Below are 25544 nucleotides of genomic sequence, written 5' to 3' on the forward strand. Positions count from 1 at the left end.
AGGAGGAAGGGAAAGGAAATGGAGGAGAGAAGAGGAGGGAGAGGGTGGGGGTGGCGGTGGAGGTGGAGGATGGAAGCGGTCGTGGTGCTAGGTGGTGGCGTGCGGTGATGATAGATAGTGGATCGAAGAAGATGGATGTGGTTGATTTATTTTATTTTTTAGTTATATTTGAGATTTGTATGAATTATGTGCTTTTAGAAGTGTTTTTGAGAGTTTGTTACTTTAACATTGTATTTGAAAAATTTTTCGGTGAAAAAATGGTAAATCCATGCAACCATTAATTACAGCTTAAAAAAGTGCAAACCACTTGTTAAGGAGGATTGGATTTTCATTTGGTTTGATATAAACCATGACTAGGTTTTCCTAACCTATCTCACTATGTGAACCTTGAATTTGGACAGTTTCCTAAAATTATACTTTTGTAAAAAAATGAACACCTAAGACCCTCTTAACAATTGCATCGGATGATAATGATACATCAATATGAAGAAAAATCAATAGAAGCTTATATTTTGTTTCCTTTTTCACTTTTATACTAAAGGACAAATTTCATTCAAATACCATAAAATTTACATCACTTATTCACTGTAACAAAGATCCAGCTTTGGTATCTAGATTTTGTTCACCCGAAACAAGCTGCATATTGCTTTAGCAAAAGCAATTACAACAGCAAGGAAATAACTTTATCATAATGTCATGTCTCATGAAGCACTGGCCTAACAGCAGACTGGCTATTGGATTCTAAGACACCTGTAAGTTCTGCATGTCTGCTAGCAATTGGGTTCAGTTTATTGCAAATAATTCCTTGTGAATTGTGCCCATCTTTTGGAATATAAGCAAAGCACTGCCAAAGAACATGCTTTTGATGTAAGAATGAGTGATGCTGAGTTCTAGTTGGTCCAAGATTCCTACTTGTTAGTCTTTTCCTTTTTTTTTCCCTAATGCAGGGGGTATCCATTTCCTGCGATAATGCAGAGCCCGTCCCAAAGATGCATTACACCATAATAGGAATTGAAACGTGACCTCTGGATAAGGACCCAATAATACTAACGGCCTGGGGGCTTCTACATGTTAATCATGAAAGCAAATGTTCTTGGTCAAGAATTGAAACATTTTTTTGACTTTTTCTGTCAATTTTCGTTTATATTTCTTCATAAGATAGATTAGAAAATGGTTTGTAAAGTTCAAAATATTGAGTAACATAAAAAAAAAAAAAAAACCATTTGATTGATAAAATAAAGACAAAATTGTCCTTATTAAGATACAGTGAGTCTTCAAGAAAGAGAGCAAGCTAATTCTCAAAACCAGTCAAATCACTGCCCAAACTAAAAAGGGAGAATTTTTTCTTCTTCTTTTTTCCCAAAAACTGATTCATAATTTTCCCAACCAAAAAGAAACAGCTAAAGAAACCTCAATTTTATCTGTCAAAAAAGGGGAAAAAAAAAAAGAACGAGTAGTTTACAATGACCATTGACCAATAGTGCAACCGACAATAAACCCGCCAATGTGAATGCACACTTACCAATGACAAATCGCCATCTGTCAGGCTGTCACCATTCTTCATCCTTCTCCGCCAGCACTATGATCCTTGGGTTAGGGTTTCCACAATGGTACCATTCCTCAATGATTTTGTCTCTCCTTTAACATCGAAATTCTCAATAGATTTGGGGTTTATCTCAAATTGCAGATATCCCCAAATGGGTCTCTTTTAAAATCCCCAATTTCGGTGCCATTGTCTGGGAATTAGCAACAAACCTCAAAACCATGACCTAGGGTTTTGTATTCCAGTTCCCAGTTGTGGATCATCTTGCACACATTGATATCTTATTTTCTTCAATTCCTCCTTTTATTTAATAATTGTTGTATAAATAGCCATATTTTCTTCGTTTTACGTATCAAATTCTCAAACATTCAGGTAGGCTGGTAATAATATATGATCCTGAACCCCCATTTGCATTCTCCTTAATTGGAGTTTTACCAAGATTGATTTTTGGGCTTCACTTTTTTCTTTTTCTTTTGTAGAATATTACAGCTTTAACTTGATTGAAGACTTGAGGTTTGAGCTGGAAATATAGTGGAAACTTGGGTTGAAAGATCGTGGGGTGGTAATTTGGCAAATGGCATCATCCGGATTCTTTATTATATGCACTTTACATTCAGTAATTGCTATAACTTGCGGTGCATTGATAATGTTCTATCTCAATGAAATATCTGCTTTTGGGCACGGTATTGAGACAGCTAAAAAGATGCTGGGATCAACTCCACATGATCAGTTGTTAATACAGATATCCAATTCATTTGCCGGGTTGCTTTTGTTTGTGATTGGATTTTTATTGTTAATGGTGGCTTTTGTCAAGGACAGGGACTTTCAGAGCTTTTTCGCTAAGGGGCTTATTCTCATTCATGTCTTGGTAGCACTCTGGAGAGTTTATTTTGAGAGAAAGCTTGAGGATTTAGCTCATGATTGGCCAAGGCAGCTGGTTGGTGACTTTGCTCTGGCACTCTCGTGGGTGTTCTTTCTTGTATACTCATGGAGAGAAAAGTATGATTAGACGAGTTGAGATGAACAATTATGTTCCTGATTGGCCGAATCACAAGATTTGCTTGGTAGCAGGTCAACCATTCTGAAAAGATATCTATTGCGTTGCAGAGTAGCATTATGGTGCTTAATGGATCACAGCATACCACCTTTCTTAAAATGCCTGTTTTATTTGCTAAATAAAATGGTGGTTGAATTTTGAAGGGGAGTTTGTTGTCAGCATGAACCTTTGGTTAGCCTGTAATTTATCTCTGATGGAACCGATGTTGCTAGTTTGATTTTCTTTACTGTGTCTGATTTTTCAGAAATGTACTTAACCATAGCATTTGGAATAAATAGAATAGAAATTGATATATGAAGCTTTTATGTTATTTTATGACTTCCAAAAACTATTCTGGTTTTCAATATTGATATATCGGACTGTTAGAAATCATAAAATCCAGGGAAAATTAGTTTGGTCTTGGTAAAGAGATAGAAATATTTTTCTGGATGGTTTGATTTGTCCCTACCATTTGATAATCTGGATACTATTTTGTGATCTGGTCGTCATTCAAACTAATATTGCTATTTTAAGGAGTTGAATTCTGGTCATGGTGATTGAAACATCTGATTGAACAAATTCATGTCATGTTGATTGAAATATCTGATTGAAAGAATTACTTTGCAACAAACAAGGATGTATCACAAAGCTATCCTGACAGTGCAATTTTCTGCCTAGAAAGCAGATTATGTAGCTACTCTGTCCACTATGAGCCTCTCTATCATCAACTTGATTTTCACTAGATCTCAACTGCTGTGCCTCTATAGCTGCATAACTTTGTAGCGACCATCATGTGTGCAGCAGTGCACGCTAGAAGCTAGGACTTGGTTGAGCTTCAGTAGTAAGGGATGGAGACCATGCTATATATGGTTGCTGGCTTTCTCAAACATAATCTTAGTTGTCTGCTCCTGTCAAGACATTGAGATGTTTGGCAGTAGCAAGCATGATAAACCAAATCTCTTTGCCAGAAGCGCTGTCCATTTTGATGTCTGACTTCTGCTTGGATCCGAATCTGAAATCCAATCAAGTTCAGAAAGCAATTTGATTTGGGAATAATTGGAAATATGAATCTGAAATCCACGTCTGTTTAGTGGAATTGCTATGGTGAACATGGATTCTCTGTGTTGTGCCTAGATGATTGCTTAGTGCTCCACAGAGAGGAGGAATAGTCATTAGTAGTTACTAGTGTATTCATCTAAACGGATGAGAAAGTTGAACTGTGTGACAAGCCTATCATATTTTCAGAAAAGTCTTGGCTCTAATTGCATGCTTTGAGTATGTATAAGAACTCCTGCCTTAGAATATAGTTTGATGTGCCACCTTTATGCAAAATCTCGTCCAATAATTGCTGCTAATTCTTCAAACTTCTGTTCTTGAGGATGTTAGCAAGTTAGCATTGTTGTCAAATGGTAACACCTTTTTGGCTCTCATTCTCAAGGATAAATTTGAATATACACCGCCACAGGTGTGAATTGAGGTCAGTTCTTGAGGCAGATTGGGGGGATGATGATATGCTAAACATTGTGCATTAATAACTTCCTCTTCGTTGTGGTATCTATGTGTGTCAGAAGTAGCCTGATGTTGTGTTCATTTCTGTTTTCGCTTTTGAGTTCTTTGCTCTTCATAACAATGACAATTCATTCTAGAATCTATAGATGAAGTTTCAGCGAGCATTATTATTAGCACATTATTTGGCAGTCTTGTTTTGCCTGAAATGAACTTAGAAGTCAAAAATATTGGGGCCACTGATTTGTTGTAGAGCCCAAAAGTCTCCGCTGATTGCAGAGTCTTGATTTCGGGTGGACAAAACAACCAAGTTTTCTTGTGTGATTTGGTAAATTGGTAAAGGGGTGCAGATCAAATTGTGGGTCATGATTGATGGTTAGAACCAGCTCTTGCCTCAGGAGTCACTAAGGCAACTCCCCATATTCGTTCTATGTAAGATGAGACTACAAAAAGGGTTATCAATTATATGAAGCGGTAGAGCCACAGGATTACTAGTAAAGATCAATAATTCTAATTGTTGACATTTATTGGGCTCTACTTAATCTTTCAACTACAACAGTACATCAAGCCCTGATTTCTTCCATAGAAAAGAAAAGAAAAGAAAAGAAAAGAAAAGAAAAGGCACCTTTTCAGCTTTATCCATGGATTTCATTAGTGGTTCTGCATATGATATGCATTTGACCGAAGAGATCATGGAACCATAATTTGCTTACCCCAAGTTTGTGACCAAAAAATCTCTCGAATGTGAGGCCTATACATGTAGAGGAAGATCAAAAGCTGTTGAATGTTTGGCTAAATTTGAAGTTGTTTTCTTCTTTTAAGAGAAGCATTTACCACTTCTTTGAATACATTTGTGCCCTGTTTCAGTAATTTTACTGACTTCCACTACATTTTGTCTATCACCAATCAATCATTTACCAGTTCTTTGAAGGACAGCATTAATGCCGCTCGGCGTGGACCACCAAGAGTAGCTATCCCTCTTTCTTTTCAGAAGGACACGAGTAGCAATACTAAGTCCCAGCACCAAGGAAAAAGAGAATACATTTCCTAGAAAGAGTAAAAGTCACACCAGATTCCATGACCATTCCAGTCCAGAACTTGCGTGTTAGATGGATCATACATGTGGCTTCTTCGCATTCCTAACCTAAGCAGGACGGCAACAATATACTCTTGACAGAACTTCGCTGAAGAAAAAAATTTCAAGTCTCCAACTGTCGATCCTGAGAAAAGAAGAAATGAATTTTCAATGACATGAATTTATTGATAGGACCCTTTCAGTGAAGTAACACTTCTATATATTTTCAAAAGAGGAAACTTTCCAACAGGCTCCTGAACTATTCAATTTGCGCGGTTTGGTCTCTCAACTATAAATTGTCGCAAATAAGCCCCTGAACAAAAGAAAAACTTAATTTAAGGATTTTCGTCAATTTTGGATGTCAAATGTAATGGAATTAGGGGCAAAACCGACCAAACAGAAAAACCAACGTATTATTTAATTAAAAACCAATTATGTTAAGTCAACTAATAACACCGTGTTTAATTTTCTTTCTTTTTTTTTTCATCTTCCATCTTCTCTAACCCTAATTTGATGAAAAAATCAGTCAACGGGGTCTTTTGGACTGTTTTCATGGGTTGATTTTTTTTGCTTGTTGGTTTTGTCCCTAATTCAGTCACCTTTAAAGACAAAAATTGACGAAAGTTCTTAAACTAAATTTTTTTGTTCAAGGATTTTTTTGTGATAATTTATAATTGAGGGTTAAAACCGTATAAAGGCAATAATTCAGAGGCTGTCCGGAAAGTTTCCTCTTTCCATAATAATTTAGCAAATGCACATTTCCTACTTTGCCACACAAGTGATCGGTTCTATAAGGTCACTAGGCATGTAGGCAATTCTAAGTTTGGTCAATTTTAATGGCACTTTCTTTGGCCTTTTAAATTTTATCATGTTAATTATACAAAAAATATTCTACCTTCAATTGAATTTACAATCACCCATCATTATTGTTTTTTTTTTCCTTTTACATGAGTACAAAAGTCAAAAATAAAGTGTCTTCAACAAATAAAGAAGAGTCTCTAACATTGCTCTTCTAGTATAACAATTTAAGTGACATTATGGGTTCTTGTAAAAACATTTGATTACAGTCATACTAACAAACAAGCTAGATAAAAATCAGATGGAGGGTTGGGTTGGGTAATAAAAGGGGAGAGAAATTGTAAGTTGGATTAGATCACATCGAGGAGGGGAGAAAAAGTGTAAATGAGACGGATTCGAAACCTCCTGCTTACAAAAAAAACAAAAAGATGAAAATCAATGCAAGAGCCAATCCAAACTTATTCGAGATTGGATAAATTAAGAATAGATCAATGTTAGACATGAAAGTTTTAAAGTCAAAAAAAACCTAGACTGATTGAAGACATCAATTGTTTAATGTTTTTCTATCACTATTTGATCAAACCGGCCAAATGGAGCACCGACCAGAAAAATACATTTGATCTTTTTGGTCCCATGGATAAACACTTACCTGAACCAAGGCCCGTGAACCTAATTTGGGTTTATCTCACTATTACTCCTTAATTTCCTTAATATAATTATTATAACTATTAATTTCTAAAACTAATTTAATATCTATAGAACCACAATATTAAGACTATACATGACCCAATAACAATTCATTAAAAAGTATATAAACCAAGAATTTTTCAATAATAATAATGTATTCCAATTAATTCAAAGTACATAAAAAATATTAATAAAAATATTGTCAAAAGTCAATACATTTTCAAATGTTCTCAATTTACTCGTACGATTTGTCATTCTGAATCTTTTGATATAATTTTGTATATTTAATATTTCTTATATACATATGCAGACTAAATGGTCGGGTTAATATTAGGTTTGAGTTTAATAGGTCCAAACTCAACTTACATTTAATTTGAACTTAATATTTAAATCCAAATTCAACTTAGTCCATGAAAGGCTAGACTACTTTTCAAACTTTTTCCTCAGCCAAATGGGTTGAACTTGAATTTCTGAAAAAACTTGAATTTCTTTCTTAAAAAAAAAAAGCTTGAATTTATCCGACCCTAATGACAGTTCTACTTCGTCAAAAATCAAGACATTTACTAGTTTCCAAGTAGTTCACCCAAATTCTTCTTCTAATATACTACTTGCTTTTTTTCTTTGAATTCGAATATTGAACCGTCCCCAACAACTCATATCATATTAGTATTTGAGGTTGGAATGTTAGATTCCATTCTTGCCAGTAAGTTTGACCGCCCGAAAAGGGCAACTCACAAACTTTAAAGCAAAGAAGCAAAGAATTACTACTAAAATCTTTCTTTAGCTCGTGGGGTTATTGCACTTTACTCTGTTGTAATATTCTCAATTTGCTCCTTATTTCAAGTTTGACACGTTTGATCCATTAGACTTCTATACTTTTAAATCTAGTATTGCATGATATTAATTTTATTCAAATCTCAAAGATTTTATTCTCAGGATCGATTCTGTCAATCTTGAAATTTAATGTAAAAAAAAAAAGAAGCAGAAGCACTATGTATATAGGAAACTAAATATGCTAGAGAAAAATATATAGCAAAACATAGGCCGCGTTTGATAAGTGAATTTTTTGGGTGTTTGTCTAAAACTTTACTGTAGTTTACTGTAAAAGTTTTTTAAAAAATTTTTGAAATGTGTAAATTTTTTAATATTTTGAAATGTATAGTTTATAATTTTTAAGAAGTTTTTTGAGGTTACTGTAGCTAAAGTTTTTTAAAAATTTGTAGCAGGCAAACTTGGCAAAAAATTTAAATGCCAAACAGAGCCATAATCAATCAAACCGAGATTATAATGAACTTATGTGATTATAACGAGGTATTTCCAAATATACAAAATTAGTAACGAAGTATTTCCAAATATTACAAATATATAGATTGTTTTTCTTTTTTTAAAATCCAAATAAATAGTAAATAAATTGAGCCCCATTCCCTTTTTTTGGAAACTTAGCCCCATGTCCAAAGTTTACCATAGCACACTACCATAGTCAAAACAGCCTGCTCCTCCGCGAATCTCTTTTTAGTGGTACATAACATTACCACGCGCCAATAGGCCTGTGAAATCACCCCTTCAACCTTTACCTATCTATAGTACAATCTGCTTGCTGTACATCAAGAAAACCAGCCCCTTTTCTCTAAAGGTACTGTTCCTTCCTGCAAGAAGAGGAAAGAGAGCAGAAACACAACTGAAATTACCCAAAACAAAACAACAGTAAACAAAAGAAAAAATCATTAGCCATCAAAATTGAACCTTTGAAGGCCTCAGTCTTTAAGTTTTAACCATCCAAAGCATCCAATCAACCATGGCAGAACAGATTATAGAAGAAGAACCCACAACTTTCCCACCTTCAACTTCACCTCCCTCGCAAAATCAAGCCCAACAAGAGTTACCAACTCCATCGAACACCTCCATGCTTCTCTTAAGGATTATGAGCAAAAGAAGAACATGGGTCTGCCTGTTTTTTGGTGTTTACACGGTTTTGTTATCGCTTTCTTGGAATTTCCTTAAATCAGTTCTTGCTTGGTATGAAACAACTTTGATGAACTCTTCATCAAGTTCAGCATCATCATCAGTTTATTCAGGTTGGCCAGCTTTGTATGCATCAGCTCTTTTAGGTGTGGCTTTTGGAGTGCTCTCCATGGTGACAGCCTTGGCTGTGGCTGTTCCTGCTACTTTGGTTACTTGGATTACTGTGCTGGTTTTGCTGACTTTTTGTGGGAAGCCCAGAAGGACTTTGGTGATGGAAGGCAAGAAATTGACTGCTGATATTACTGGATTTGTAGTGAAGGTTTTGCTCAAAGAAGGGAATATTGTGGCCGCACTTTGTGCTGTTCTTGGATATTTTGCATTTGTTAGGAGAGGCAAAGAAAATGCTACTGCTGGTGACTATTAGATCTGACTCTAAACAATAATTTTTGTGCATGTTTCCTTGACGAAATTCAGATGGTGGTCTTAGACTATTAGGCTGGATTCTGCAGAATTAATATTTGTGGATTTCTGTTGCTTGTTGGGTGAAATTTTGCAGAAAAGCAACACTTTTTCCCTTTTTTTTGTGGTTTGGGGGGGGGGGGGGATTTCTGCTGATGTTTTATGCTTTGTGCTACAGAGAATGGAAAAAAGAAGGCAGATATGCCATGTAAATTCTTCATTGCACTTAATTTCTTTCTTCATCTGGTTACAGTAGTTCTTTTTAACTACATTAGTATTTAGAACTGGACAGATGTCTCTTTCTGGAAGTTATGGTAGGAGCAAGTGATTAGGTAGTGACATGACCATTCAGCCTTATCTAATTTCTTTGACAAATTCATATGATGTTCAGTGATTGTTGTTTAGAATAGATAAATTTGGGAATTCTTGCTCCCTTCCCCACCACACCCCACAAGCCAAAGTTTATGAGTAAGAGAAAGCTTATCCTAACGATCAAAATTGGCTCTGGAAGATTGACTAGCTCTACAAAATTCAATCCTCTGAAACTCTGTAGGGTTGGGACATGAACTAGTTTGAAGGGGTTTACACATATCCGTTGCTAAATACAGGCCTAATTTGATTGAGCTGTACTGGATCAGAAAAGAGATCACAAAAGCCCTCAGGACTTATTTGGATTTTTTTTTTTTTTTGTTCTTTTCAAAACGCTCTAATTGTTTACATTACTTAAGAGGCATTTGAATCTGTAATTTACCGATTATCAAAATATATTTTAAATATTACAAAATAATTGATGGTTTACAAATTCAAATCCATCTTAAGTCATTTAAGTAATTGGAGGAATCAGAAAGGATTTCAAATCCTTCAATCCAAACGCAAAGTAAAATTAGTAGGAGTGTATCTTTTCACTGGTCAAAATTTTAAGCAGGCCTTTTGTCTCCGGGCCCTTAATGGACGAAGTCTTGTAGTATTTCTTTGTTAGATCAACTATCCTTCTTAAAGATGATTCCCTTGGCCCATTAAGCGAGCTTTCAGACTAGATATACACATCACATGGCTCTTTTAGCCGAAGTGCTAATTTGGAAGGGAGGCTACCTGACTTTGAGCCCAATGGGCTAGATTTGGATAGTAAACTAAGCAAGTTAAGAAATTGAATCAAGTCCAGTCCATTTTTTTTTTCATTTTTAGGAAGTCAAACTCAACTCTAATTAATTTTTTCCTAACAAATATCGGACAACCCGTGATGTCTAGTCTAGTATTTTAAAGGGTTAAGATGTTGGGAATATTTGATATTCCCTCCGTTCCATTAAAATTGTTATTTTTTTTAATTTTGAAATGCCTTAAAATGTTGTCATGTTGAGAAAGTGATACCATTTTTTGTCTCTTTTTCCAGTATAGTCCGTTTCTTTAATTATATGCATATTATCATTTAAATTTAAAATTTGAATTTTTGGAGATAAGATTGAAAAGAGAAGTACAAACATCACAATAAAATTACTATTCTTAAAAGTTGCATTGCCGATGCATGACAAAATAATTGAGATGGTAGGAATATATGTCAATGATAATTTAGGGTCTGTTATAGGAGATAACACAGAGTCATTTGAAGGTCAACAAGGATTTAAAACATAAGCAAGAATAGAAAATGAGAGATTTACAAGACATGAGCAAGAATAGAATATGAGATAAGCTAGACATGACACATTTATACTGGATTTTATAATAACTCCTTAATCTGCAATGAAAGATGAATTTTGGTCCATCCCTTATCATTTTGGACCCTGATTGACACCCAAAAAAAAAATTCAATTTATAAAAAATAAAGGGGGGGAGTGTAACTAGTTCTACAAAAATCATATTGAGATTCCATGATTAGTAATTTCCGGATAAAAGATACTATGCCTGTGCTTTAATAATTTTACTAAGAGATATATAGGCATCCCAACCCAGAAAAGAGGGACAAAATATGAAAAAAAAAAGAAAAGAAAAGCTAAATATGGCCAAATTTTGTCTATTTCTTAAAGAGAAGTGTTCAAATACGCAAAATCTTTCAAATCTAATCTCGCCTGACATTCAAGGCGGCATAGATTGAGGAGTCATCATATTTTATTCCCTCTTCACTTTCGTACACGTGCAGGAGCATGAGCTAGACAAGCATGAAACATGGACCTTGACTTGCATTTAGTCCCGATAGAAAGGGAATTGATTGCTCAACATTGGTCATTGAATTAATTAAGTCAATATTTTGACAGGGACTAGATTTAAAAATTTTTAAAAGGACCTAGCACGTATAAATCTTCTACAATGTGCTTAACGCTAACAGTTACTAGACCATTTGAAAATGTTAAAATCTTAACAATTTCTATATGGGTTTAGCGCTCTCAAAAGAGGTTCTCATGTGTTAATATCCTGCAAAATTGTGTTTGGATAGACGTTTATTTGAAATAATTATGTATTACTTTTTGAGATGTGATCTATGTTAGATAAAAAAGTGGTTCAGAAGATAAAAAAAAAAAATGTATTGGAAAATATGTTTGTGATTCAAGTAAGTAATTTTTGTACGAGTATTTAACTATAAGGAGCACAATGAATATGAATATGTGCATTCATATGATAAATCAAGTATATTTTAGACGTACTAATGAGTACCTTCAGATTACTTGTTAGAAAAAAAAAATCATTTTTATATATTTTTTGTCGATATCCATAGTTTTAGGCTTAATAGTCTAATATCCGTACTAACTAGTGATTTTATAGCAAAGTATTTAATTAGGGATTAATAAAGGATTTGGCTAATGAATGCTCCGGAGCACTCATTAAGATAGTTTCAACTGCTAATTTTTTTTTTGGGTAAAAGTGAAACTAATTAAGAATAATATATAAATGTAGGGGGGGTGCGATAAATGTAAGTATGCCTATTCACACAGTAGGTTAAATATAATTTATATTTTGACAAGTATTCCACGAGCGCTCATTCAAAAAATCTATTAATAAAAGTAATGCTCCCGGCCGCTACTCGTCACCAAAATATATATTAGTAAAAATAATGCTCGCAGATTCTGATCTGCGGCGGTACCCAGGTCCAAGCTGCCCAGATTTCACCGTGCACGAAACAAAGCTGGTTCATCTCTACTAAACAAAATGAATAGGAAAGGGGAGCAAGGGATATAAAAAATGAAACATAAGGTTCAAAGTTCCTGATTTGTAGGTGATGCATTAATGGATCATCTAACGATGTTGAGTAACGCCAAAAAATATAATAGATGTTACTTCTGACTAGTACTAGTTTTTTTTTTTATTACGTTCAAAATCTACTCTTGGAATTTTGGATTGTTTTCAGCCTAATTACATTTTCAGCTTTGTTGAGAAAATGCTAATTACTGTTAATCTCTTCTTTAGTAGTGACATATATGTAGTCTCAATTGTTGACATGACCAAGAGCCCAAGATCGTGGACTTCAAAATATTAAGTGACTTCTCATCAAGTTATCCTATATCAAAAGAAAAGAAAAAGTGGGATCCTGCATCAGGGCCAGATGAAGTATTTTAGTTGGAGAATCTTGAATTTTTTAAGTCCGTACCAAACTTGGATTCAGGTAAAGGATAAGCAAATTAATATGCCATCATTAAGGGAGATTGAAGAAATAAAAAATTCTTCAAAAATGGAGAAAGGGCAAAACCCATTCTTCATTTGCCTGGTGCAAGTTAAGGACTAACCACCCAATCCAAAATGAGCAAGCAAGAACCAGAACCCTTCTAGTTTCTTTATCGTTATAGACTTTTAATGGAGAGAACACAACTCTTGGAACCTTGGGCTGTGTAGTTTTCTTTCCCCATTAATGAGTTTATCACATACTAAATAATGTATGGTTTGTTTGACGAGTGGCCATAGGGCATTCGTTAATATATATTTCAGGTGTTATATTTCCTTATACTATATAAGATTGAGTTTTGGTCAAAAAATAGGTTGAATTTCAACTCCATAGGTGGGGGCTTTCTGTGAATGTGAAATATTGTGTATTAGTTTAAAAGCTTTAGGTACGAGTTAAGGAAGCATGTATTTGGATATGTTTACTGAAATGACCCCATTTTAATACATTTAAAATTGTCATTGATGAGCCATCTGAATATTGATGGAATGTGTAATTAGTGTGCATCCGTTTTTGCATTTTGTACAACCCATATATGCTTGTGTGTTGGTGTAATTACCGGAATATCCCTCAGCTACCAATAATTCCCCTTTCAACCACAGATAACCGTTTGAGATGTTGCTTTGTCTGAAACGTTTGAATGGCAATCGGATTTAGGAAATGAGCCAACGATTTCTCTATCAATGGTAGAAACCTATTTCTCTATCATTTATAATTTGCATTTATCAGTTACAAACGTTGGTCAGTTTATCCCCTTTCAGGTTCAGGAGTTAAGTTTTCCCTTTTTGCCTTTGTCTACAACGATTTGCCTTATCGTTTTCTCTTCCATCCGAGTTCAATTCTGAAATTACCTATTATTTCATCATTAATTACACCCAATTCAATTGCTGAACTGTTGGTATGTTAATGCCTAGCGGTTGATTATCAGTTTCTCTCTGTTCGCATTCTAGGATTGGGATAATTCTACCTGGCGTCATACTAATCAGTTCAGAATGCTCTTCAGTCCCAGCTACTCCTGGTGGTTCAACATGAGGTTAGATTTAACCCCCCCCCCCCCCCCACAATTTTTCAGTTCCTCCCTTAATTTTGTCGGTGTGTTCTTAGTACCTACAATTAGCGACTCTTATCATGTTGCCTAACCCCAATTGGTCTAGATTGGTTATACTCTTATAGGTTTGGAGCAACAACAAGTAAGAGCTCTCGGTGGGGATTCTGGAATAAGATTAGCTTTCTGTGTTGCTTTGCCTTTCTGCATTATCAACGACCTTCAATTTGACACAGTTTTATTGTAACGTTGTGTGAATTGATTGATTATATCGTTTATCTTTTCATACTAAGTTTTATTTCTTCTCATAATGTACTATTGTTTGTTCAACAAAAAAACCTCCTTCCCCACAGGCATCAAACACCCGCACTCCCCCTAGTTTAAAAATATAATATTAAGTAGGGAAAGTTGATAAATACAAGGCAGGGTAAGTAAAATTAAATAAAAAAAATATATAAATATAAGAGAGGATAATAATTATCAGTATGTATATATGTACAATAGATTAGGTGATACTAGGTATATTAACAAATGTCCTAAGGATTCAGATAGAAAAACCCAATAACTTATTGAAAAGTAAAAGCATCATCAAATTCTTAATCTTAAGGCTTCATAGGTCTTATCAATGTTGGTGTTAAATAATGCTAAGTTACCAAAGTTGTAATCATATTATTGTGTGTCCTACCTTTACCCCTAATAATACTAACTTTAGAAGGATATCAACACGTTCCTTTGTAGGAGGTGCAAACTATTCGGACAAGTTTCTTTTAATTTGAGAAACTTCAACAAGATGGTAAACTCATATGCAGTCTAAAAAGGTTAATTAAGTTAGAAAATGATCGTGTCTGCGTTGTGGTGATCAAGAAACATAATTAAAAGGGACAATTAATATTCTATCCCACTCACAGGACGATGATATGCACTATAATGGTACCTCAGCAGGTTTTTGACTGATTTGCCTTTCTTTCGGAGTATTTGGTGTCATAATTACACCTTAATTGCTCTCATCATCTTTGATGATTTGGAGCAGCTAACTGAGAAAACGAATGATGGTCTACTTTTAGTTGGTTATTTCCGTAATCAATTTGCCAAGTCATCAGTTTCAATTTTGGTTGAATGCACATTGCTGTAATAAATCTGAATTTTACATTTTATTGAAATGCATGACACACTTTCGAACTCAATAATTTCTATTGTTATTGAACTTTTTCAGTTTTTGGAGACCTGAAAACTTTGGAACTTACAAACTTGAAATGGTTGGTGGAGTTCTGCTTAGACGTCAAAGGAGAAACTAATTGCATTTGGTAAGGTGAAGAAAGTACCATATTTTACCCCTGCAGGATTTGACTGTAGAAAAATTCTTTAGGGGTTGAAATGAGGTTTCAGTTAGTATTTTAACAAGAAATACACACACACACATATATACATATATATGTATATGTATCTTAATTTACACCAAAAATAGAGATATATAATTGTCTTTCCTCTTCCGGAAGCTGAAGAAACTAAGGGAAAATTATTCCACAACACACACACAAATATACACACACATTCATAGGTTATAAAGGAAAGAAACTGTAGACAGGATACCTTACTATATATAAAGCAACATGGAGAGTTTGGCGTAAACAAATTGAGTCATTTAATATATTACCTAATTTATTTTATTTTTAAAAATAATTATATCATTTCAACTACTCATTTCCAAACAACCACTCCACATCCACTAAAATTAACTATCATTTTTCTAACAAAAAACTACAACTTCACTATAATACAAAAATAGCTTAACTCCTTTAAACTACTATTTTACAACAAAAAACAAATCAAATATTTTTAATATATTTTTTGTTAATTGCATACGTATTAGGTGTGCCTCAAGCATTAATAGTTTATAAAGTAGCTAACTAATTAAGCATCACTATTCTTTTTTTTTTTTTTTTTTTTTGTCACACAGGGGTGTCCGGGTCAATCCTTACGGGGCCCGACTAATCCCCTGCGGCCTGGGCCTTGGCGCCCCAACCCGACCCAAGCACGGTAAGCATCACTATTCTATTCCAAATAAATATAGATACTTCTTTTTTCTTTTAACAAATATATATATATACTTCAAGATATATCATTGTCAGCCAGAGTTGATTAACTGATTTTTCATTGTTATATGGTTGATAATGCCATTGAATACGGAGCATAGACCCTTTTACATTATGATGCTGATAGAAATGGTTTTATGCTGGACATGTAGCGGATCATACGGCAGTTAAGTCCGGTCTATCAAATTACGATGAAAAGAATATTAAACAAGTCAAAGGAGAGAAAGGAAAAGAACTGAGAAAGTGATGGAAACCATAAAGAGGCGCACCAATTAAGCCCAGAATCCAGATCTCACATGGGGATCAAGACTTGGGTCATCTTTGAAACCCTGCTTTGAAGGCAAGTCCTTTGAAGTTTCAGGTACATCTGGGGGAGAATTGGTGCAATGGCCCCTAGAAGTTCTACAAAATCTCATTTTAGTTCTCAGAAGAGCAAAATTAGAATTAGAGTTACCAATTTCTTTCCAAAAATCATATGCAAATTAGAAAAAGCAATAGGTGTCAAATGTGTCGTCATATATCGACCACAACCAAAACAATTCGACCGACTCTGTCAAGCATAACTTATTTAGAGTTTATATTTGTTTATCAAAATGAGCATCCACATAGTCTATTACTCGATCGTTCTTGCTAGTAATTTAGCATCAATTATCACATCATGCATCACAAATAGGCAAACATTTGCATTTTGCAAATATTTCCCAAGTTGGTGCAATCTGGGACAACCGTGATGCACTTTGATCTAAAATTTAAGGGCCAAAATAAAATGCTCTCGAAACTATAAGGTCAGTTATGACGATAATTTAGCATGTCGGTTAACTATGTTGACGGTGCAACAACTGTTCTGCAACTAAAGCTTAAAAAGTCCTTCCAAAGACAGTATATGTTCTTTTGCCCAACTAACAAGTAGAGTATCAAATGGGCACAAGCAAATAAATGACAATCCGTAAGTCCTCTGATAATAAATATGGAGATATTCTTGACAATTATAATCTAATAGTACTAAATTAAGATGCGAGGCACGTATCACCGTTGGCCCATCACTGTTTCTATAAACCTATGATTTATTTCATAGTAAATTAATCTCAATATAAAGCCTGAGTGTTCAAGGAGCAAGGGATCTAATCTAACTAGGTGAAATTTGACACTACATTGCACCTCATGTCCAACACCAACAGATGCTTGTCCTTAATTTTTGACCGGACTTGGGATAATGGGGAACATGTTAGGTATGCTTTCCCTACCTCTCTCCTATATAGTCTAAAGTTTCATTTTCCCAACCATCTCTTTTAACCTTCCAATGGTTTATTCCCCCTACTAGTAACAGGGAACCGAGGCCGAACCGCCAAAGTGATCAATTAGTCATTTCTTCAACCCAACTTTCCCAGGATACAAGTCACAGAGGGGAAAAGAAAAACCATGATTCAGTCTCATGTGAGCTTCTGAAATTTAAAGCCCCATTTATGATTCTTGGACTTCGGTTATCTTCCAAGTGAGTTTTGAGGCACCCTTTTTGGGAAAGAGATCTGGGATTTCTTCAAAATCTTGTCTTTTTCCGTGGAGTGTAAATATTGTGGAAGTTGAAGAGGCTTCAGGGATCAAAGAGTCATATAGGCCGGTGGGATTTCCATAATTTGTTCATTGGAGCTAAGAAAGTTTCCATTTTGGCATTTATTACGCCAAGATTTAGTTGATATTGAGGTGGAAAGCTGTTCAAGAATCAGTTTTTACAACTAGAGGTGCTGTGGTGGTTCTGTTTTTGATTCTTTTATGTCATGGTTAAATCATTTATGAGCAGAATGCTAGCAGGAAATGGCCTGCTATATCCAATTCTTGGCTTTGCATCGTGTATTGCTTTCATATATTTGTCATTTGGGGACCTTTGGATTAATTTCAATACAGAAACAAAGCTGAGTTTTGTGGAGAGGAATGGGACTCACTTCTTTCTGGATGGTAGAGTTTTTCACATTAATGGTTGGAATTCTTACTGGATGATGGACCATGCTGTGGATGAACATAAAAGACCTAGGGTGAAAGCAATGCTGCAAGTTGGAGCGAAGATGGGATTCACTGTTTGTCGGACTTGGGCCTTCAATGATGGTGATTACAATGCTCTCCAGATTTCTCCTGGTCGATTTGATGAAAAAGTTTTCAGAGTAAGCGAGTTTTGTTTCATTTATTGAATTTTTGCATTTGTTTGATTTAGTCACATAGTGTAGCCTTTTCAGGATTTGAGCGTCATAATAATTGCTTACCATTGATCTGTGCCTTTTTGCAGATACTTTTTATCAATCAAATCATTTTACTAATTTATTGGAGCTATGACTAGCTTGAGAATTTTTCTTAATTAACTGCGTAGACGTGAAATCTAAATTTCTAAGCTTTTATTTGAACTATGAAAAGAAATGTGTAAACTTTGTAGGATTAATTTGACGACCCCAAATTTCAGCTGATTCTGGTTCACTGAACAATTTTGTCTGCTCATTTTACTCTTTCGCACTCTTGAAAGCCAAAACGTCTAACCTAGTGAACTGCAATCTGTTATCGCCTTTTCAAACTACTGAAAACTTGAGAAAACACTGAAGTTGATGTCATGATTTTTTTCCCCTTCTGATTAAGCTTTTGATAATTTCCATGGCTTCTGGGATATAAGCATTTATATTTGAATTAAATAACCATTATTTTTTATTTCTTTGGTATTAATTTCTTGACAAATGTAGCGTCATATTTTTCACTTTCGCGTTTACAACTTCATTGACTGCATGAGCTGTGTTATTGTAGGCCTTGGATCATGTAATAGCAGAAGCCAGACGACAAGGAATCAGGCTTATCCTTTGCTTAGTCAACAACTTGAAAGCATATGGTGGAAAGACTCAATACGTCAAATGGGCGTGGGATGAGGGTGTTGGTATAAGCTCTTCTAACGATTCTTTCTTCTACGATCCATCCATCCGTCATTACTTCAAAAACTATGCCAAGGTAACTTGTCAGTATTCCTGTGTCATGTTTGAGTCAATTCTGTTCAGAAAGCTTGAATTTCTTGTCTTATTAGACGGCAGCTGAAAATTACATCACCTATTAGGACTGTTTTAGTTTGAGTTTCCGGTCCAGTTTGTCTTGAATTTCTTGTCTTATTAGACAGCAGCTGAAAATTACATCACCTATTAGGACTATTTTAGCTTGAGTTTCCAGTCCAGTTTTCTTCTGTACATCAAAAAGGTGCTCTTGTTCGGTGCCAAAGTTCATATGACAGTACTCAGACATCATTATTTTGTTGTTTTTAGATCAATCCATTTCCCAGAACCAACAAAAATTTGACAGCACTCCTGAGAAATGGCAAAAAAGATTGTTTTTTTGACTCACTGTCTTTTCAAACGCAAAAACTTATTTGATTTCTTCTGATCTGGGGCGTGGCCAAGCGGCTGCCGAAGATGCAAGAAGAAACGATGAGACATCATGAGTTTCTGCCTAGTGCCTGTGGTGACAGTTAGTGAACGTAGCATTATTTAGTTTTGTGGGACACCTTTACAATGTTATAGGTATTTTATGAGACAATTTAGATCTGAAAAATAAAAATCAAAACTTGTACGAATCCTTAATGTGTTTCTGAATCATTGATGCTGTAATAATAATCACACAATCATATGACAGTAATTTAAGTATTTTAAGTCAATATATTGACAGTTTTGCAATTTTGTAATGAGAGTCCTTCAATTTTTCTTTATTTCTCCGATAATAGCCTATAATAGCACAAATTTTCTGATTACAGCTCCAACAATGTCCCAGAATCTTGTCAGAAACTGGAGTTTTAATCAGTAAATATCAGCTAATTGGGTAAAACGATAAAAAATTTTCTTTTAACACAGTTGGCCAGCGACAAGTATTTGTATTTTTTGTGCAGGAATACGACGATGTAACTAGTTTAACTCGTCTTTACTAGTAAAGATACTAACTTAAATGTTTATTGCAATCTCTTTGCACTGGCTTAAATGATAGACTACATATATGCGTATCAATCTATTAAATAATGCATAGTTTTGTGAGTTGGTCCTTGTTCTTGCTTGAATATTTGCAGCTGCTCAATAATGGTCATGCTTCTTTGTCAGCAATATAAATTATGAAATAATGTTGTTACTGTAAATTCTATCATGTCTCGTAATTTCTATAAATCTTTCTCTTTCCAGACAGTTCTTACAAGAAAGAACACAATCACTGGAATTGAGTACAGGGATGACCCTACTATACTTGCATGGGAATTAATTAATGAACCCCGCTGCATAACTGACCCTTCAGGTGACACTCTCCAAGTAAGTCTTTAGTCGCATCCGCTGCTTTGAATTTGTGTGTTGATGATGGTGTAGTCCAAAAACTATACCAAGTGAATTACAAGCATCCTGTCTTTATTAGCTTCAATTGATTTCCTGAACTCTTCTGGTCTGGAATTCTGCAGTTTGATGTATATATTATTTTGGCCAGTAGTTATAGTGTTTGACACATTGTAGTGACTCCTGGCATTATTTTTGTATGCTTGTGATGATCAAACTAATAAAAGACATTACTATTTTGTTGCTAACTTGCTATTACTGTGATCATTTTAGTAACTCCTATCCCTTATAGCTTAAATTGATTACCTTAATTCTTCTGGCCTGGAATTCTGCAGTTTGATTTATATATTAGTTTGGCCAGAATTTATGGAATTAGACCCATTTTAGTGACTCTGCACGTTAATCAATGTATGCTTGTGATGTTCAAACTAATTACTACAAGCTATTACCATGTTGTTACCACGACCATGATACATTAACTTATCTTGCTTGCTCAATGTGTGGCACATGCTAGTTTTTCTGCTTATTTACGCTACAACTGGTTTGTGACTACATAAGCAGTTTTAACTTCTGATTATTTCTTTAGATACCTAAATCATCAGATTCTGTGGAACATGGTGCTGAGAACTAGTTGTTGCCTGCAAGGCAAGTTTATGTATCCATAGTCTGTAAATTTTCTAGACTTGGATACAATTTTTCTACTATCTTTCCAGAATGCCACTAAAAAATTTACAAAATATCCATCCGCTCGGTCAAAGTTTCAGATAGCTTTTATTTTATTTTCCAAAGTCATTTGGATGAAGGAGGCATTTTCTTCACTGATGTTTCTGCTAGTTATGACTTATTGGCCCATGGGGGAAGTTCTCTTAGTCCAGATGTTGATCTTTTCTCTTCATAATGATTACTTTTATGTCATAAAAATGCAGGACTGGATTGAAGAAATGTCAACTTATGTAAAATCAATTGACGGGAATCATCTCATAACTGTGGGTCTTGAAGGATTCTATGGTCCTAAAAGTCCAAAAAGGTTGACTGTCAATCCAGAATTTTGGGCTGCTGATCTGGGATCTGATTTCATTCGCAATTCCAAGATCTCAACCGTTGATTTTGCCTCTGTCCATATTTATCCTGACCACTGGTAAGCTCCTACTGGTATTGCATTTTAAGCTCTTTTCAAAAATCTCTTGATTTCCATTTCCCTACTGAAGTCACCTTGAGGCAGAAGCTGTGAACCTTGGTTGTTTTCTGGGTAAAAATTTGAGAATAAGTGAATGGAGAAAGCTTTGAAACTGCAATTGGAGTCATATGGCCTGGGACATATCCGGTTCTTTCCCGTCTGTACAGAGATTCAATGCCATTTTGGGTTCTTGTTAGCCGCATGTGCTATATTTAACTTGATATTTTCAGACAGCTACATTTTTTTTATTGGTTAGCTTCATTTTCTTCTCATGGAACAAATGATTTAAAACCATGCTATGGGTTACTTATTTGTAGGTTCCACGATCAAGCCTTTGAAGAAAAACTCAAATTTGTTTCTAAATGGATGCTTTCTCACATTGAAGATGGTGACGGAGAGCTGAAAAAGCCTGTACTTTTTACTGAATTTGGACTGTCAGACGAAAACAAGAATTTTACGCCGTCTCAAAGAGATAAATTCATGAAACTTATTCTTGATATCATCTACAAGTCTGCAAAAAAAGACAAGGCTGGGGCAGGATCCTTCGTATGGCAATTCTTTGTTGGAGGGATGGAAAAGTACTATGACGATTTTGCAATTGTTCCGTGGGAGAGGCCATCAACATATCAGTTATTTACACGACAATCATGTAAGTTAGCTGCAATTCAAGGAGTTTTACCTTCACAGAAGCAACACTTGAAAGATTTCTGTTCGCATAAACAATGATCTAAACATTCGCTTCTTAAGGAATATAGAAGATAAAAAATACGTCTGAATTTCATTTGGTAACTTCACAAATGAATGCCACAGGAGAAATGTGGTCTTTCTTTTGTCACTTCTCCTTAGTCTATATGTAGTAGGCGAGCTACAGGCATTTAGTAGTTGTGCACTTTACTCGCACTCCATTTCTGTATAATTTTGGAGTGTAATACTTTCTGATTCTTTTATGCATTGTTGATAATTTGATATTCAGCTGACTAAGAAATGTGGCCAAGTGAGAAACTAACAATCAACGAGCAGTATACCTTCTAACGAGCAAAATACTTGTTGTATACATACATCTGTCGGTTGTTTGTTTGATATAACATCGTATCTGATCCGCGGTGGTGACTAGAATCAAAATCATTCAAACTTTTTTGTTACAAAAAAGAAAAAACAAAAGGCGTTGTACTGTTTTTTGTACGCGCTTTCTTGTGTAAATTATATCTGTACTTAAAAAACCAGTTCTGACAATAGTGTCAGAATATTTGGATACCACACCAGTACAGCAAGTTTGACAGAGCAGAAATTACACCCTTTTTCCTTCGAATTTTGTCTCTAAATTTGCCTCAACAGTGGAGGCTTGCCAGTTATTTTGCTCATTGCTAAGTTGGCCTTGGATAGTTAGGGTACCATAACTGCAACAAGAAAGCAACTTCTTCTTGTTGTATGGATGAATGGCCAATATTGTTATACCGACAAAATCATGAAAAGGGGTCTCATGGATCATCAGATATATTTGTGTTGTGTGGAAGAAAAGCAGATAAAGTGAGAACCACACATTTTGATATAATAGTGCTGCAACTGCAGCTCTCCAGCCCGGATTCGCTGAAACTTTTGGGGTCTTAATCTACAAACTCATGCCAAAATGTGAGCCACAAGGCTCACTTTATTTGTGCTTCTCAAGATAATCATATAGTAATTGATTACCTTTGCAAATGCGCCAAAAAAAAAAAGTCTGTTCTACATCGGAAATTCCAAATCCACTAAGGCCTAAATCATTATTGTAATCCTTTGTGGTCCATCCATTCCTACAACAATCGAAATTTTATACTGTCATCTTTGAATGTTTACTCTTTTTTTTTAACTTTTTTTTTTTTTTATCAAATGAGGAGGGGAGTTTAAGAAGGAAGGAAGGAAGGGGAAGCAGAAGTTGAACTTAAAATTTCTAATTTTTGAAATTTCTACCTTCGTTATCTATGAATATTTGCTAATTAACCAAACACAACAATATTTTAAAACATTAATTAGAGGTTTTTTTTCTCTTCAGTTGACTCATATAATATAGCAGTCAAAACAAACGGGCTTGAAACTGAATTCAGGATCAATCAGAATTGTATTAAGCCCACAGCATTTGATAAACTCTACCTTGAATTTCTGAGGAATTCATCCATGTTACAAAACCTTGGATAAGGCATGGATTAGGAGCAAATTTTCTTCCATACAATAGGACTTTATGCGTTGGAAATAAGTAAAAGATGGTCCATCTCATAAGTTTTAGTATTTGGTAGAAATAAGCTCTGAGAATTTTCTTCCAAATTCAACTCTATTGATACAGATACTAACTACATAAGCATGAAATCTTTGTTTCTATTCTATTCTTTAGTTCTTATTTTTTTTCTAGAGGTTTAAAGTCTTCTTTAAATGTAAAAGAGAGGAAACAAAACTCTTCGATTTTCCAAAGACATCTAGACTTCAAGTCTTCTTATTACAGTTAGAAGTTGGTGGCATGTTTACATCCTCAGGAAAATCATCATTCCTGGAAAGATTCTAATGTTAATATTCAATGTAGGACAGATGTAGAGTATCTGACTTGTGGTCTCATTTTCCTGATAGAAACCCAAAGCTGAAAACGATTTAGAAAATAAAAACCTATGGCCGAAATTGGAAACAGCTAAAGAATAAATAGCTTTAGAACCTAGTTATATATATAAAAAAAAATGAAATTTGAGTATAAATCTTAGAAATCTATACCAGTTGGCTTCTTCTAGATTCAAAATGTGAATCAGTCCCCGGTCCAAAATGACTTCATATTATGAGTTTGTAGGACAACTTTGCAAGAAACCTCTAATCTAGAAGTGGTACTCTGATTTCATATTTGCATTATTGTTAGTCCAAGTTTGATGGGTCAGTATTTATGTCTTTCTTCACTAATCTGCAGATTTCAAACGAGTATGATGATGCTGATGGTGATGGGCCTTAATAATAATGCTTGTTGACGGCAAAATAAGTATGAGAAGAAGAAAAAATGAATTGATGATATTGTTTTAAATAATTGGGGTTTTGGTGTAAGTTAGAAAGCGTAAATATTTGTAGTACTGCAAGAAACATTTGATATAGTCATCTGTCAAACTTGTCAGGCTTCAAGAAGTTTTAATTAATCTGTCCATGACTGATAATTTAGTATATAGTCTTATGTGGAAATTATCCCACTTTCACAGGAACATACGTGTTCTTTTGATTCAGAATAAAATAAAACCTGTGTCCTCTTTTTTTTTAAGGTAAAAATTTGAATGGGCTCGACTCTGATCATCACCACGAATCGAAACATGATTTCGAAACAGTAAATCGTTTACTGAGATTCTTATAAATCATTCACCAACACAGTTGTCAGAGTTGGCTTACACATATCCCCTCTATGTTAATGTATCTTTAGTATTATTTTGTGCATGACTGCAACTATGGACACACATTGGACCGGAACCCAGCCTTAGGCAGCTTATGACCACAAAACAGGATTCTATGTATTCTGTTATGAATAAATTTGGTACCACAAATGAAATCCTCCTTGCACAACTACTGATGGACACCTCTAAAGCTAGGTTGTTGCAACCACAAGAAACTGACGCAAGTTCTTGAATCATTCACTCCTACTATTACAATTCCTCCAGGAATTGGTAAACTTTTTTCAACTTTTCTCGCTTTCCTATTACAACAACTGCAGGCCATATATGCTGACAAATTATAAAGAAAATGATTTTTTTTTGGTGACGCAGGGATATCTCAGCATTTTTGCTGGACTAATCCCCTGCGGCTGTACAGAGCCCCGTCCAAGGATGCACAGTAATATTAGCATAACAGGATTCGAACTGGTGACTTACGGGATGCTATCGCATGTGATCACTAGCTGAGCTCCTGATGGGAGCATAGAGAAAATGATTGAGTACTAGTTTAGATTTGTGTAAACTGTAATCATGGCATTCTTGAAACATCACCCAAGTTCAATCATTATTTTGTTTTCATTGAATCAATATGTGTTGCTACAAAAAAGAAAAAAAAAACACTGATATAGTACTGGAAAAAAGATAAACATTTCACATATTAGTGGTAACAAAATTAGATAATCTAAATTGAATTGAAGCTGCTGCAAAGATATATTTATATTTCTTCTCATCTTAAAGCAAATTTGGATTCACAATTCATATCCTTAATT

At 34.8% G+C, this 25544-nt stretch overlaps 3 protein-coding genes across 5 annotated transcripts; all 3 read left to right on the forward strand.

Moving 5' to 3' along the window:
• Positions 1-1486: 1486 nt before the first annotated feature.
• Positions 1487-2910, forward strand: LOC113770558. Of its 3 annotated transcripts, none has more exons than XM_027315055.1 (2): positions 1487-1610; positions 2023-2910. In XM_027315055.1, exon 2 carries the CDS (start codon positions 2118-2120, stop codon positions 2550-2552), a length of 435 nt encoding a protein of 144 aa, XP_027170856.1. In that variant the 5' UTR covers positions 1487-1610; positions 2023-2117; the 3' UTR covers positions 2553-2910. The 3 variants fall into 3 exon arrangements, with proteins under 3 accessions (XP_027170856.1, XP_027170855.1, XP_027170854.1); XM_027315054.1 differs by lacking the exon at positions 1487-1610 and adding an exon at positions 1617-1923; XM_027315053.1 differs by lacking the exon at positions 1487-1610 and adding an exon at positions 1617-1915.
• A 5253-nt stretch (positions 2911-8163) lies between these two features.
• On the forward strand, positions 8164-9108 carry LOC113770435. The gene has a single exon (XM_027314886.1). It carries the CDS (start codon positions 8441-8443, stop codon positions 9029-9031), a length of 591 nt encoding a protein of 196 aa, XP_027170687.1. The 5' UTR covers positions 8164-8440; the 3' UTR covers positions 9032-9108.
• Positions 9109-17101: 7993 nt separating this feature from the next.
• On the forward strand, positions 17102-22329 carry LOC113770629 (mannan endo-1,4-beta-mannosidase 2-like). The gene is made up of 5 exons (XM_027315151.1): positions 17102-18006; positions 18632-18829; positions 20035-20157; positions 21102-21313; positions 21670-22329. Exons 1-5 carry the CDS (start codon positions 17626-17628, stop codon positions 22076-22078), a joined length of 1323 nt encoding a protein of 440 aa, XP_027170952.1. The 5' UTR covers positions 17102-17625; the 3' UTR covers positions 22079-22329.
• Positions 22330-25544: the final 3215 nt, after the last annotated feature.

The sequence above is a fragment of the Coffea eugenioides genome, chromosome 5 (genome assembly GCF_003713205.1).
Source record: "Coffea eugenioides isolate CCC68of chromosome 5, Ceug_1.0, whole genome shotgun sequence".
Taxonomy (NCBI): domain Eukaryota; kingdom Viridiplantae; phylum Streptophyta; class Magnoliopsida; order Gentianales; family Rubiaceae; genus Coffea; species Coffea eugenioides.